At 44.0% G+C, this 15,224-nt stretch overlaps 1 protein-coding gene across 1 annotated transcript in view; it reads left to right on the forward strand.

The window, feature by feature from the left end:
- The window catches only part of LOC147622690 (SH3 domain-containing protein 2-like), an 80,396-nt gene that overhangs the window by 4,495 nt on the left and 60,677 nt on the right, over positions 1–15,224 (forward strand). Inside the window, exons 3-5 of the mRNA XM_086822298.1 lie at positions 7,884–8,006; positions 8,122–8,191; positions 8,467–8,615. Of these exons, the coding sequence (XP_086678424.1) occupies positions 7,884–8,006; positions 8,122–8,191; positions 8,467–8,615 (342 nt within the window). The remainder of the gene's footprint in view (positions 1–7,883; positions 8,007–8,121; positions 8,192–8,466; positions 8,616–15,224) is intronic.

The following is a 15,224-nucleotide window of genomic DNA, read 5'->3' on the forward strand; positions in this document are numbered from 1 at the left end:
TCAGTGTCCGAAGGAGCTCTGATGCTCTGTAATGATGATGTAGCCATCTCGATACAAGGCTCAATTGCCTAACTTCTGCACCTCCATGACTTGGATTCTAGTGTTCTACTTGAGAAGATCTTTGTGGCACGAAGAGTGGTTCTCTCGCAGAAGGATGTCACCATTTGGTCCATCTCCATTTCTGGAGCCACTTCTATGGGACTGTCACTCCATAGAGCGGCCAGATTTGTGCCATGTTCACATGGGGCCAGGCCAGTGTGCCATGTGAAAGGGCCAGTTTTATGGTGTCACATGGACGGGAGCCAGATCAGTGCCACCCGTGTGTGACCAGTGTTGCGTCACATGGACGAGAACCAGTTTTGTGTCACGCGTGTGATTTGCTTCGTGCTATATGGACGGGAGCCGGTTGGTGCCACCCGTGTATAGCCAGGATGGTGTCTTACCTATGGGACTGTCACTCCATAGGAAGACCAGGATATATTTATTTATATTTATCGCGCCAGTTTTGTGCCCGACAGGAACCTCTTGTACAAGTTTCATGAAAGGGAGATTTCGTCCATTATTTGTGCACATGCATTTATGCCTGCATGCATAAATTTGTTTTTACAAGGTTTGTTTGCGTGTGTCTGCCTATTATGTCGTGCCAGTACATTGGACGGTGACGCCCCTAGTGTACCGTTGAATGCTGTTTGCTGACTTGGTGGCGTGGCGTGGTGTGTGAACAGGTGGTAAGTATTTTCATTTTGTTCTTTTTAAAAGGTAAAATCCATAAACTAGAGTAAACCTTAATTTTTATAAGGCAATGTGTTCACACACATTTAAAAGAAGGACCGGACATTTTTCAAGTGTGGGTGTCCATAAGTGTTAATTATGTATTAAGGTTTTATAACCTTTGATAAAGGCTTTTGCATGGAACATTATTGAAAATTTCCCACGTGTGGTGGGTTGGTGGATTTTCTCTCTCTATCGCCTGCTCTGTTCCCTTTCACGCTCTTTCTACATGGAAACACTACTTGCTTGGGGCTGATTTCACTGTGCAGACAGATCATCAGACCTTGCGCTATTTCCTCACGCAGACTAAGCTTTCAGAGAAGCATATGCGTTGGGCAAACTTTTTGTCAATGTTTCACTTCCAGATTGTGCATGTGGAAGGCAAAAAGAATGTAGTAGCAGATGCTTTGTCACGCAAGCCACAGGTCTCTGCAGTTTCACTTGCTTATCATCATGAGCTTGATGAAATGAAAGAGCAGTATGCCCATGATGAGGACTTTGAAAGGTTGTATGATCAGATGTCTGAGGGTCAGCGGCATGAGCACTATACTCTCAGAGATGGGTTTTTATTGATGCATGGCAGACGGTGTGTTACCAGGCCATTGCGGCTCAAGGTTATGATTGAAAGTCATGCTCCACCGTATGCAGGTCATAGAGGTATTGACGCCACGGTAAAAGCAGTGGAGACTTTTTTTTATTGGCCAACCTTGAGAAGAGATGTTGATGCCTTTGTGAGGCAATGCATCGTATGTCAGAAGGTAAAGTTTGACCGTCAGAAGACACCAAGGTTATTACAGCCTTTACCTATTCGAGATAGACCTTGGGAGAGCATTGCCATGGATTTTATATTTGATCTTCCACGGACACAAACGGGAAATGATGGCATCTGGACTATCATATGCAGGTTCAGTAAGCAGGCTCATTTCATTCCCGTGCGTAAGATGATCAAAGTGGATCATATGGTGAAGTTGTTCATGGCGAACATCTTCAAGTATCATGGCTTGCCTACGTCTATCATTAGTGACCGTGATCCACGGATGACGAGTTTGTTCTGGAGAGGGTTGTTTGACAACATGGGTACAACTCTCAAGTTTTCATCGTCATTTCATCCACAGACAGATGGTCAGTCAGAAGAGGCTAACTCTATAGTGTTGGATCTTCTCCAGTGTTATGTGTCAGAGCACAAGCAACAATGGGAAAAGTATCTTCCTTTGGTGGAGTTTGCATATAACAACACTATACATACCTCGACAGGCAAGGCGCCTTTTGAGATTGTGGAAGGAGGGAAGAAGGTACCACCCATTTTGCATACAAAGGATAAGATATTTGAGGTTGATCAATATGTGGAAAGTCTGGATGAAGCTTATCGGAGGGTTAAGTTGGCACTCCAGAAAACTCAGCAGAAGCAAAAGAAAGCCGCAGACCGTCACAGACGTGATTTACAGTTTGCATTGGGTGATTGGGTTCTTTTGCGCTTTGAAAAGGCTAGACTCAAGAAGATGAAGGGTAAAGAGCGCTTATTCCCTAAGTTGAGCATGCGATATTATGGGCCTTTTCAGGTATTGGAAAAGATTGGTGAGGTAACCTATCATTTGAAGTTACCAGATCACTGGAGGATTCACAATGCTTTTCACGTGAGTCTTCTTAGACCTTTCCGTGGGGATGTGCCTGAGGATGTATCAAATGAGGCTTAGCCGGAAGTTGAGGAACTTGATGAGGTTCTGATTCCAGAGCAGATACTGGCACATAAAGAAAGAAAGGTACGAGGTAAAGTTTCCCATCGCTATCTTGTGAAGTTCAAGAACTATTCACCGATGGATGCGAAGTGGATGGAGGAAGGTGACTTAACAGATTCACCTCAGGTTTTGCAGCTTTATCTCGATGCCTTTGAGTTAGAGCCGACTCTTATTGTGGCTCATTCAGGTTCAGCAGAGCATGGGTCTGGAGCATTACCTGATGCTCAAGAGGGGGGTAGCACCTCCACTCCCTTGATACAGACAGGCTCAGATGACATCTAGAGGTCGCTTGGTGCAGTTTTTATCTCACCCGAAGGTACTGAGGCTGACAGTACATTTGTTTATGGGACTTCTATGATATATGTGTACTAGTCACATGGGATTTTGTGGATATGTATCGTTCACAGTGGTATACAACTTGGACTATTACTATGCCATTGTTTTGCAGTGAATGATGTTGATACATGTGCATGGCTTAGAGAGATTGGGACGCTGATCTTGCCATATTGTATATTTCACTTTGGATATTTTGTTGTATCACCAGAATGCAATCGAGGACGCTTGCCATTTTTCAAGAGGGGGGTATGTCATGGCCCTGTGAAAATGGAATAGCACAAGTGTGGGCATGGTGGTTGCAGAGTCAGAATATTGAATGATTCACATGGGGGGTGCCCGGACAGAGTTAATGATGTGTGGACATCCCTAGGTGTGAAGGGGGGAACTAGAACATTAGTATTTTAATGTTTTATTAAAGTTGCCCCTAGGCCTTAGTGGCCCCTAGGGAACTTTAATAATAATTAAAGTGGGGGGCCCTAGGATTATTATGGAGAGGGGGCCACTCCACTTTTGGAGTGTGTGCTTCTCTCTCCTCTCCCTCTCTCTAGCTTTTGGAAAACGTGGAGCAAAAGAGTGTTGGGCAGCGTGGAAAAGCAGAGGGGAGAAAGTCGACTGCTGGAACTCTGTGCTGCTGCTGTTTTCCTCTGCAGATTCAGTCATACACTCCACGTGTGCAGTCCGTACAGCACTGTACGACTGCAAGTATAGTGGGCTGCTGTATTCTACAGCAGTTTCTTCACTGGGTGCAGGCGGCGCAGACAGTCAGAGAAGGTACAGAGGCTGTGGGCTCTGACAGGGGCTGTACAGCAGGTACAGACACTTGTACGACTGCTGACAGGTGGCCGTACAGTCAGGTACAGGTGGTGTCTGCTGTACAATAGCAAGTACAGGTGCAGGCGCCTCATCTGTTGCAGGCGGCGTAGGCGACCAGCATCAAGACAGCAGGCGGCGTATGCAAGGACAGCTCTTGGCACGTATTTCGAGGCGGTACAGACTGGTACAGGGTTGTTTTTCAGGACTGTACAGACAGGTACAGCTATGAGGTGAACACAAGGAGGAGGGTACAGACAAGTACATACACGTGTGAAGCAGGGTTGTGGAAACAAGTGCCTGCAAGTACAGATTGGTACCGCTGCTTCCTCCAGTGCAAATACACGGGCTGATTTTGGTAAGCTCCGCATCTGTTCATCTATCTCTCTTTCTATTGCTTGATGTCTGTTGCAGATTTGAGCTATCTGGCCTCTTGTGAGAGGAGGGGTATGGCAGATTGACAAGGGTGGAGACAGAGGTTGAACAGTACATGTATGTATGAGCTGAGATGTTGAATCATGTGCTTGAGTTATGCCAGATGTATGCTCATGGCTGCCCTGTTTAGTGGTCTTGGCTGATCAGAGGGAGGCACAGTGTGTTATTTTGAGACACAGATCTGTGTGCATGGATCCTCTGTGCTAAGAGGGATTGTGGGCCGTCAGATTGGACATACAGGTGTAATCTCTTGGCTGATTTTTTGGTTGTACTCAGCCTTTCATACTTTTGGAATTGAATAAAGAAATACCGCAAGGGGCGCCAAGCTTTGGGGCCAACAGGTGTTGCTTTGTTTTCAGATTTGGGCACTCTAGCCCCAATCTTTTTTGTTTTCATATCTAGATTACAAGTGGACGTGTACTGAGGGAGAAAGGATGATATGGGCGATGGTTTCTTCACACGGATTCTCCCTCAAAGTTCTCCATGAGTCTCTATGCTTCACCAAGAGGATACAAGCTTCTTATATATTGGGGGAGGGGTCCATGCTTATGCCTTGTCCTGCTTTTGTTTTATTTTTCTTGCTTTTGCTTTGCCTCCTTGCTTTTGCTGTTCTTTTAAATATTATTTTAATAATAGCTAGAGTTCTTGATTTGCTTTTTAAATCTTCAGGGCCTTGCTTTTTGGTCTTGGAGTAGCTTTTTGAAAAAGCAGCTTTTAGCTTTTTGATCCAGTTCGATGTCCTGTTTGCAACGGTGCCCTCAGCTTTTTGGTCAACAAAGTTTGACTTTTGCTTTTTCTTGCTTTTTGACCAAGACGGGTGCTTTTTCCAATTCCAACTTTAGGAACCCTATTTCCATGTGTCCATCATCTTGTCCATGTGTCCGGGCATGAGTTCCATCAAGTGAAAAGAGCATGGAGGACCAAATAGTTCCATTCTTTCCCTCTTACATCACAGTTGTCCTCAATTGTGGCATGCATATGATCGTGGTACTAGCCCCATCTGGTGCTCTTGTGCATCCGGTCTTTCCTCATATATGTGGTGTCTTTTGCTCCTCTGGCAACATCTTTATGCCTTTCTTTGACCGCCGTCCTTATTTTGATGGTACATGTTCTTCATAGCCTGTAATAACAGGGGTTGGATATATTCAAAAGGCTGGTCAGCTAGGTCATAAACCATCATTCAGGCGAAGTCGGCATCAGTAAATGAAAATTGTGCTTGTCCTCTGTTGGCCGACAGCAATCAGTTGTGTGTAGGGGCATTATATGAACCTATAAATAGCTACGCTAGGTTTAGTCATCATTCATCTTATCCCTAGTTGGGTTAAGTCAATAGTCAATCCATATAGGGTCTTAGTTTACCGTTTTGGAAGGCCAAAGGCCACATAAGTTGTAGACATCTTTTTGTATCATATCTCAATACACTGAATACAAAGTTCATCTCCTCTTCTCTCTCTCTGTCTAATCATTGCCTTTGCATTAGGGTTCCTAATTGGTAGGCTTAGGGCTGGATCAAGTCAAGGCTTCCACATGTCACATTGGTATCAGAGCATCAGGCTCAGCCAAGCTAAGCACTAGAAGTCCCAGGATGGTGCACAGATCCATAGTAAGAAACACAGCTAGGGTAGCATTCATGGGGTTGGTCGGCAGCAGGCAAAAACAACAAGAAAGCAGCCTTGGGAGTTGTATTCTGAAAGGGGCATACCAAAGGCTCTCGGGAACAATTCCAAGGGTGGAGCAAAGGCATGATCATCCTCGGAAAGAAGACCATCGCTGTGCTAAGGGACAGGGATTGCAGGCAAGGGGACAAAGTGGAACAGATGCACAGTTTCCAACATCAAACGTGGAGTGGAATCTGATGAATGGCAGGGTTTTCAGTCAAGGTTTCCAAGGAGGAAAGATGACAAGTTTTGAAGTCCGTGTGTGCAGACAAGGGATGATGAGTCATCCAGTCAAAGGTCAAAGGATGGAATCCCGTTTTAAGTTTAGCAAGAGGGGATGTTAGATGCACACACGTGGACATGTCCCTCTCATGGCTAGTCCCTGATTTAGCAGCAATTTTAGGGTAGTTCTAGGGCACTAGCACATTGCAACCGGCAAAGAAGAAGTATCATTAAATGCAAATTATACTTGTCCCCTGCCGGCCGACAGCAATCGGCTCTGTGCAGGGGCATTTTATTAGCCTATAAATGGCCAGGCCAGGTTTAGTCATTATTCATTTGATCCTCTAGTTGGGGCAGGTCAATAGTCAGTCAATATAGGGTCTTAGTTTACCATTTTGGAAGGCCAAAGGCTAGAGAAGTTGTACAGTCAAAGACATCTTTTTGTATCATATCAATATACTGAATACAGAGTTCATCTCTCTCTTCTCTCTGTCTAATCATTGCTTTTGCATTAGTGTTCCTAATCAGTAGGCTTCGGGCTGGATCAAGCATGTCACATTCGATGAGAGGGTCGAGGGCGCTGCCACTGTTTCCTCTTCAGGGTGTCTATCTTCCAGCATGATATTTGCACGCACAAAGACTTACTATTGTGACGGCAGGTTAGTTTGGTCCGTGTTATCTTACCTTGTGTATATTTTGTTTTACTAAACATAAGATCCTCGGTTGTTGCTTGGAAAATGAAGCTGTGTCCCAAGCTCTAGCCAGAGACTCTTGGATAGTGGGCTCCGGTGGTATAGGACACTGGGTTTTGGGCTTTGTGTGCGGTTGGTGTTGGTCTAGCCTCAGGCTATGTGCACATGTTGGTCTAGCTTCAGGCTTATTGGTGCTCTGGATACTGGTGTTTTGAGGGCTTTCATGGACTCAGGCAAGATCTATGGATGTAGGGACCTGTTTCGAACCTGGACAGCATCTACTAGTTACTAGATTCAGGACAAGCCCATGGAATGATCTCCTACAAGGGGCTTTGTAGAGGCCGAGCTTCACAATACCCTGATCAAGGTCCTCTCCCTCCATAGCATATTCTTGGTTGTTTTTTTTTGAGTAGAATTTGATCAATACTTCGATTTCTTCTTGTATTATTCTTCTACTCCACTGTGGACAACTGTTATCAGAGACAAGTGACACACGAAGGGTGATTTTGCGCTTGGGCTGTTGATGGCCTGATTTTACTCTATAGAAGTATAAAGTACTGTACGTCATGTTTTTTTAAATAAAAAACGTCTACATGATAAAAAACGTGAGTCTTTGTAGTCTTTAAAAAAAATTCAATTTTGTAAGGTTGTAAAAGAGAGAACGTTTTAACGTTTGAAACTACAGCGAATGCTCTCGTGTGTGTTTCTCTCTCTAGAGTTTGGCCCAATTAAGCATCATGGGAAGAAAAACTCATCTATGATTTTAATATTTATCATCTATGATCTACTTGACAAGACTATACTGCTAGGCTCTTAAAAATATATATATGAAAATGACGTATTATATTTCAATCCGGCATAAAAGATGTCCAGTATGTGTATTATACTTCGCCGTATTATACGTCATGTCTCGTACCTAGCTTCTATGTTTTACTCATCAAGGCTGCTTTACGAGCACAGGGTAACTATGCGAGATGGGTATCGAGAGTTAGGAGTACCATATTTTAGAGATTATGTCCTATTTGAGATTTTGTAATGGCTATTTTTTGTGAGAGGCTAATTAAAATAAATTCTACTTTATTTTGTTATTTATGACTGGTTTCACATCAGCTTCATAAGTGAATTTACTTCCATGTGGTCTTGCCTTTTTGCTTGCTATGAGTGGACACTCAATTATGAACAAATTTCTGATTATTGGGTTTTGCTGAAAATGAGCATTTCAGGCTGTCTTGAAGCAGTTTACTGGCTACACAGGCTCGCAGGGCCCTGATATCTTAGCTGATGAAGCAGAGATTCAAAGGCACCAACAGTTAGAAAGGCTCTACATATCTACAAGAGCAGGAAAGGTGTGAATTGATTGCAAAGTTCATGGCTTTCACATTCTAGACGTTTCATGACAGTTTCTCCTTTTCTTACCACAATATATTTTTTATGATGTAAATGGACGAATTGTTCCTGCAGCATTTTCAAAGAGAAATTGTGAGGGGCATTGAAGGTTTCATCTCCGCCGGCTCAAAACAGCTTGAAGTCTGTGCGTGACCTGCCTATCATAGCCACAACAACCCCCCCCCCCCCCCCCCCCAAACCACCCGCCCTAAATTTTCTCTCAGAACACCCACGCGCCCACCCACCCCAATGCGTGTACCCATGCCCAGATTGTGTGTGCATGCATGCACTTGCATGCACAAAATCTCTGATACTCCCTTTCCTTTTGCAAGACCCACCCACTTTTCTCTCTCTTAAAAAAAAAAAACCCAGGAAGTTCTTAATGGGAAAATTTAGTGTTTTCTTTGGCTTTCATTGCAGCTACAAAGCTGGCAGAAGATTGCTGCAAGTATGCTACAGAGGGACCTAATTCAACGGGGGCTCTTGCACGAGCTTCTAATGTTTTCAGCAACTCAGTCCTCCAAATGGAGAAGCAAAGAGAGACTTTGCACCGTGCTCTTGGAACTCAGGTTATTTGAATGTTTGGTTGCTTTGTCAATCCCATTTTGTTTTCTTTGTTGGTGCCTTTACATGTTGCTTTGGGTGTGGGGGAGTTGTTTTCAATCTGGGAACTTCACCTTCGGTAATTAATACACACCATCAATGTATGACTGAAATTAGTGGGGACGTCTTTGCTTTAAGTACATTATACCTTTGAGAGAAGCTACAATTGGTGGGGTGATACCACTGCAGCGGTTGTTAGTGGTTTCAGGATAGACCCTTTTTGCTTGTTTTTTTGTCCAATAAAATGATCCTACTATCAGTAGAAAAAATTCTACATCCGCGTTGAAGCAGATACTAACCAACCTCCTATAGAGGACAGAAAATGTGTGAAATGAGGGAGGTCCCTCCATTTCTGGCGGCTATCAAGGGGAGATTACAACAGAGGTGACATTGGGGGCTTGTAATACCAAATACTACCTCTGTGACAGCAGGTGCGAAAAGGTCCCAGGCTCCAAATGTGGAGAAAGGCTGCGCACTGATCCCACACAGCCTGTGAGTCACCCTGAAGGTGCTCCCATTGGCTTGGGAGAGTGTGACAGAGGTTTGTCTAGATGAATCAGATGGTCTTCAACCAGTATTGTGGGGTGTCACTGTGCTCTCACACACCAAATGTGTCATGTGATGATGCTGCTGATGGGCTCCCACCTCTCGTCACTGGAAGTCAAAGGAGTCATCAGCTGCATAGTGTACGGCCAAGCCTGCCTGTATTACCCAGGCAACTTTACCCTAGGTAATGAAGTGAACCTCATGGCTCTTCAAGGTGAAGAATCGAAGGATCTGCCACCAAACATGCTGGGCCATTGGGCAATCCTAGAGGCAATTATACTGACTGTGTCCTGCGACGGCATCATGCTGCTGGGCAGCTGGCAATCGCAACCCAAGTGCCCACCACTAGATTCCTGTGGGCAGTGAGCCACAAGCAGATCCTGCAGGGGTTGAAGGTGCTCCATAGTTGTTTCCAGAAGTCGGAGAGGATGGGGCTGTCATGACCAAGCTGTCTATTTGCTCTGGGTGTTGCAGCTCATTCATCTCCCACCAAGGGTTGGCATAACATCTGAGGAGCTGTCTCATGTACGTAGGAATCATTCATATTGTTTAAAATTTGAGCCTCTTTACACGTATTGCTGGATGTGCTTCCATTTCTCAGGCAATAAAGCTGCGAGTAATGCGGCAGCAGTTATGAGGCATCCATATTCTTTTGAGTGCAAGGGAGGATCATGATACCCAAGCTCAGCTAGCACTGCTGCTATCTTCTCCTGAAGAAAGGGTTTCGCGGAACATGATTTTGGACATGGCATGCATGTTTTTTTAGGAGCTCGAAGGGACACGACGTCCTCATAGGTTGAGGTATTTGAAAGAAGTGGCTGTGTGTATGCGCTCAATTCCTTGTGCTTTTGTCCACAAGACTAGCTTCGAGGTTTGGGGAAGCTTGGAGCTAGGCAGGCTGATTGGCGAGCTGAGTTAGGGATAGACTAACGGGCGGGCACCCAAGTATGGACGGGCGGGCGCCCAAGTGTGGACGCCCGATGACCGGCCAAGAGCCTATAAAACCTTGGCTACATAAGTGGCAGGTCCATTTTCAGTTTCATCCATATGATGATGGAAAAAAGATCCAGTTAGCAGCAGGTTTCCTCTCAGGCAAAGCTTTGCTTTGGTGGAAGGAACTTAACCCTAAGCCAACGACTTGGGTACAATTCGAAGACATCTTCAAGAAGGAATTCCTCAAGAAACAGGATGATTATGATGTTGTTGCGCGGTTTACAGCTTTGACCATGACCTCGCAGCACCTCACTTATGAGGTTTACCTCCAGAAATTTAGAGACTTGCAGATGAAAGCTACAAAGATGGATCCTACAACTGTTTTGGGGTTCTTCGTAGCCGGTTTACCAGACTCATACCATTTACAAGTTAAAAATAACAAATTCAAAACTTTGAACGAGGCCATTCATTCAGCTCGTATCTATGATGATACAATGGTCTCTTCCAAGTCTAAACCCGTTACCGAGCAGGGGAACAAGCACAAAAGAAAGTTCTTCGCACCAATGGCTAACACGACTGAAGGAAAGTCTTCGGACCAACCTTCGAAGAATTCAAGTTCGACACTAGTGAAGAAGAAACGACTCCTTAAAGCTTTGAAGCTCACGAAGGAGGGAAGTTGTTTCATCTGCGAAGAAAAAGGACACATGCGTAGCAAGTGCCCGAAGCAAAAGGGTGCAAAGACCAACGGAGGACCCAAGCCAAAGGAAGCTAACCAGTTGTCTTTGACAGGTACGTCAGTTTTACTGTACTTTCTTTCCTAGTACATGTTCTGATTGTCTGTTCAACTCTAAAGTATTTGGCTTGCATGATCTTCTCCGAGTTTATGGAGAAGTGAATGGCCATAAAATTCACATTACAAACTTGTGCAGAAATTAAGTCTTGATACGACACCCAGCGATCATACCTATGAGGTACGCCTACCTGCGACGGGAAGGCAAGTATGGGATCGAAAGGTGGAGATGCTTCCAATCCAGATTCAGGACTACAAAGATACTCTGGAATGCTATGTTATGCACCTAGAAAATGTAGACTTGTTATTAGGGATTGAGTGGTTTAAGACTCTTCAAGTCCAGATAGATTGGTCTAGTCATATTTTTTGTTTTTAGCATAAGGACATTCAGTATAGTATTTTAGGTGATTGTATTCATCCCTCTTAGGGACCTCTTGTAAATACAGTTGATTTTGGAAATATAATGGATTCTTCTTTGTATATTGCTTTCCATTGTGTATTAATTCCACTTTCTTCATTTCTCATACCTTCTGGATGTTAATGAATTAAGTGTGTTTGAAAGCAAAGAATTACAGAAGATACTTGATTCATTTCAAGATGTATTTCCTAAGGAACTGCCATCGGGTTTACCACCTGAAAGGACAGTAGATCATCGTATTGACCTGATCCCTGGTGCTCATCCTATTAGTATTCCACCTTACAGGATGAGCCAAGTTGAGGAAGATGAGTTGGCTAAACAACTCGAAGATTATCTGAGGATGGGCTAGATCCGTCCAAGTAAATCACCTTGGGGTACACCTGTGTTGCTTAGAAGAAAGAAGGACAACACCTGGAGAATGTGTATAGATTACAAGAGATTGAACAAGCTGACAATTAAGAACCGTTATCCTCTCCCTAGATCAGATGACCTGATTGACCGGTTAGCAGGAGCGAAATATTTCACGAAGATAGATTTACGTACTGGCTATTACCAGATACGTATTCATGAAAGGCATGTCGAAAGAACCGCCTTTCGAACTAGGTATGGCTATTACGAGTTTCTCGTATTACCTTTTGGGTTAACCAATGCTCCAGCCACTTTCCAGCAAATGATGAACGATCTTTTTCGTGAACATTTGGGGAAAATTTGTGGTGGTGTTCCTGGATGATATTTTGATATATAGTTGTACTCTTGAGGATCATGTTCGACACCTCACGATTGTCTTATCTATTTTAAGATAGAATCGACTATATGCTAAGTTAAGTAAATGTGAGTTTTTTATGACAGACATCATTTACTTGGGACACAAGATCACTGGAGATGGATTGAGCATGGACTATGACCGAGTTCAGAAGGTTCTGGACTGGCCTATACCGCGAACAGTGAAACAACTTCGTTCTTTTCTCGGTTTTGTTGTTTTTCTTCGGAAATCTGTGTGGGAGTACTCTCAGCTCACACTACTGATGACCGACTTATTGAAAGGTCGTGGACGTTAGTCAAATCAGCCTATCACTTGGAATAACGATTTGGATATGGCCTTCAAACTTTTGAAAGATAAAGTCAAGGAAGCATCTATCTTGGCATTACCCGATCCTAGTCGGACTTATGTTCTTGAAACTGATGCTAGTGACTATGCCATCGGGGTTGCTTTATGTCAAGATGGTAGACATGTTGCTTTTGAAAGTAAAAAGCTAGACGACACTCAATCTCGTTGGCCAACCCTTGAGAAGGAGCTTTATGCTGTGATTCATGCTCTCAAGGTTTGGAGACATTATTTATATGGCTCCAAGCTTGTAGTATTGACTGATCATCAGTCAATCAAGTATGTGTGTGATGCGGATGATTTGAGAGGAAGGAAAGCTCGTTGGGCTGAGTTAATGCAAGATTTGGATTTTGAGATTCGTTATCGGAAAGGGTCCATGAATAGTGTTGCAGATGCGCTTAGTCGAATTAGAGAGATGAATACTTTGTCGTTCACCGAGATTTCTACTGACTTATTTCAGTCTTTGAGAGGGCTTTGCAAGACTGATAGTTATTTTGGTCCATTTTGGCAGAAGATCCAGGACGGGAGCTCATTGATTGACTAAGACTCAATGACTGAACAGCCTACCATTCAGGCTGCAGGAGGCCAGTGGATGATTCGGAATGGTTTACTATTCCGTAATGACAAAATTTGTGTACCACAGATCCCAGACATTAGGTCCAAGATTCTTAAGGAGTGTCATGACGCCCCTTCTGTTGGACATCCTGGGGTACACAGGACGTTATCGTTAGTGAAACACACTTTTTATTGGCTAAAGATGAAAGGGTATGTAGAAGATTATGTTCTCAAGTGTCAAGTTTGTCAAGCTGAACGCTTTAGACAGGCTGGGTTGTTGCATCCTTTGCAAATCCCAGGTAATAAATGGGAAAGTATTTCCATGGATTTTATTACCGGATTGCCAAGAACACATCAAGGCCACGATTCTATTTGGGTTGTGGTAGATCGCTTGACAAAAATGGCTAGATTTTTACCGACCCAGAAGACTATTACAGCTACGCAATTAGCACGGCAGTTTATCGAGCAATTGTTTAGACTGTACGGGTTACCGCCGCAGGACATAGTCAGTGATAGGGACTCTAAGTTTACGAGTGATTTTTGGAAACTTGTTTTTGAGAAGTTGGAAACAACTTTGAATTTGAGTTCCTCAGATCATCCTCAATCTGATGGCCAGACTGAAAGAGTGAATCAGATTTTGGAGGATATGCTTCGAGCATATGTATCCAAAACACAGAGTTCATGGGAGGATTATCTTCTTATGTTAGAATTTGCATATAACAGTACTAAGCATACGAGTACAGGGTTTAGTCCTTTCATGCTTATGTATAGTTTTCAACCTAGATCACCTGTTACAGTAGGATTCTCAGGACTTTAGCATGATGCAGCACGTAATTTTTTGCAAGATATGCAAGAAATGTTACAAGTTGCGAAGGAATCTATTAGAAGTGCTCAAGATCGAGACAGATTTTATTCTAATAGACATCGTCTACCCAGAGAGTTCTCTGAAGGAACAATGGTGTATTTGCGAGTTCCGAAAGATTCCGAGACTTTACGGACAGGTCGATCTCCGAAATTATTCCCTAGATACTGTCGACCATTTCGTATTACACGACAGATTGGTTCAGTTGCATTTGAATCGGATTTGCCTTCTCATGTGAAAGGTCATCCTGTATTTCATGTTAGTAGACTTAAGAAAGTACTGGGTGGAACATACCAGTTAGTTACTCCTGAAGAAATCATAGATATCGAGGACATGACATTTGTTCCACACGAAATTGAAAAGATTCTTGGATTTCGTGAAAGAAGATTGCGTAATACGGTTATCACGGAATACAAGATCAAGTGGAAGGATCGTGTTGAGGAGGACGCTACATGGGAGACATTGACTACTCTTCAGAGAGATTACCCTGGCTTTTTAGTGAGCTCAGGAGTGAGCTCTTAGAGGAAGGGGAGTATGTCATGTGCATAGTGTGTATCTACCGTATGCTACACGCACACAAGACTAGCTTTGAGGTTTGGGGAAGCTTGGAGCTAGGCAGGCTGATTGGCGAGCTGAGTTAGGGATAGACTAACGAGTGGGCACCCAAGTATGGACGGGCGGGCGCCCAAGTGTGGACGCCCGATGACCGGCCAAGAGTCTATAAAAGGGTGGCCAAGGTTAGTCATTAGTCATATAGAGTCTCGCGTGATTTGTGAGAGCTCTATGGTCTGGAGCCTGGATCTAGTGCAGACGTGCACCTGCTTTACGCAGCCGAGGCCGGCATTAGTCTCGAGGCCCGCGAGGGTAGCTTCGTGGCGATATGGGACGTCGCGAGGTAGAGATTGGTCGGTACGTCAACCTAGTTAGCTCAGCTCGTGGCTCGGTAGGGACAACCAAGTCTGTGGGCTTGCCCGCGACTGTCATGGTTGGGTGGTGAGTCAGGCCTGCACCCCCTTCTTGTTTGTTTGGTTTGTTTGCAGGTTTCGAGTCTCGTACCAAGAGCGTTCTACGAGGAGATCTATGGGGATTTGACACACACTTGCATACCTCTACTTATATTCCCTAGTAGGTTCTCATGTGTGGTATGTGTTGGATATTTGGAGCTTAAGTGTGTGAAATAGCCTTTACTTAATGTTTTTGTATTTGTGCGTGCATGAATCACCTCTTATCAGTGGATAAGCTAGGTATGCCACATGTTATTAGTTTGTGTGTGTGTGTGATTTGATTTAGTCAAAGATAAGGCTTTATGCCTACAAAAAGGCATTGCACTCCTTGAATCTAGAACACAGCATCTAATCAATCCTAT

This window comes from Cibotium barometz, chromosome 28 (assembly GCF_041138505.1).
Source record: "Cibotium barometz isolate CiBa-2024 chromosome 28, ASM4113850v1, whole genome shotgun sequence".
NCBI lineage: Eukaryota > Viridiplantae > Streptophyta > Polypodiopsida > Cyatheales > Cibotiaceae > Cibotium > Cibotium barometz.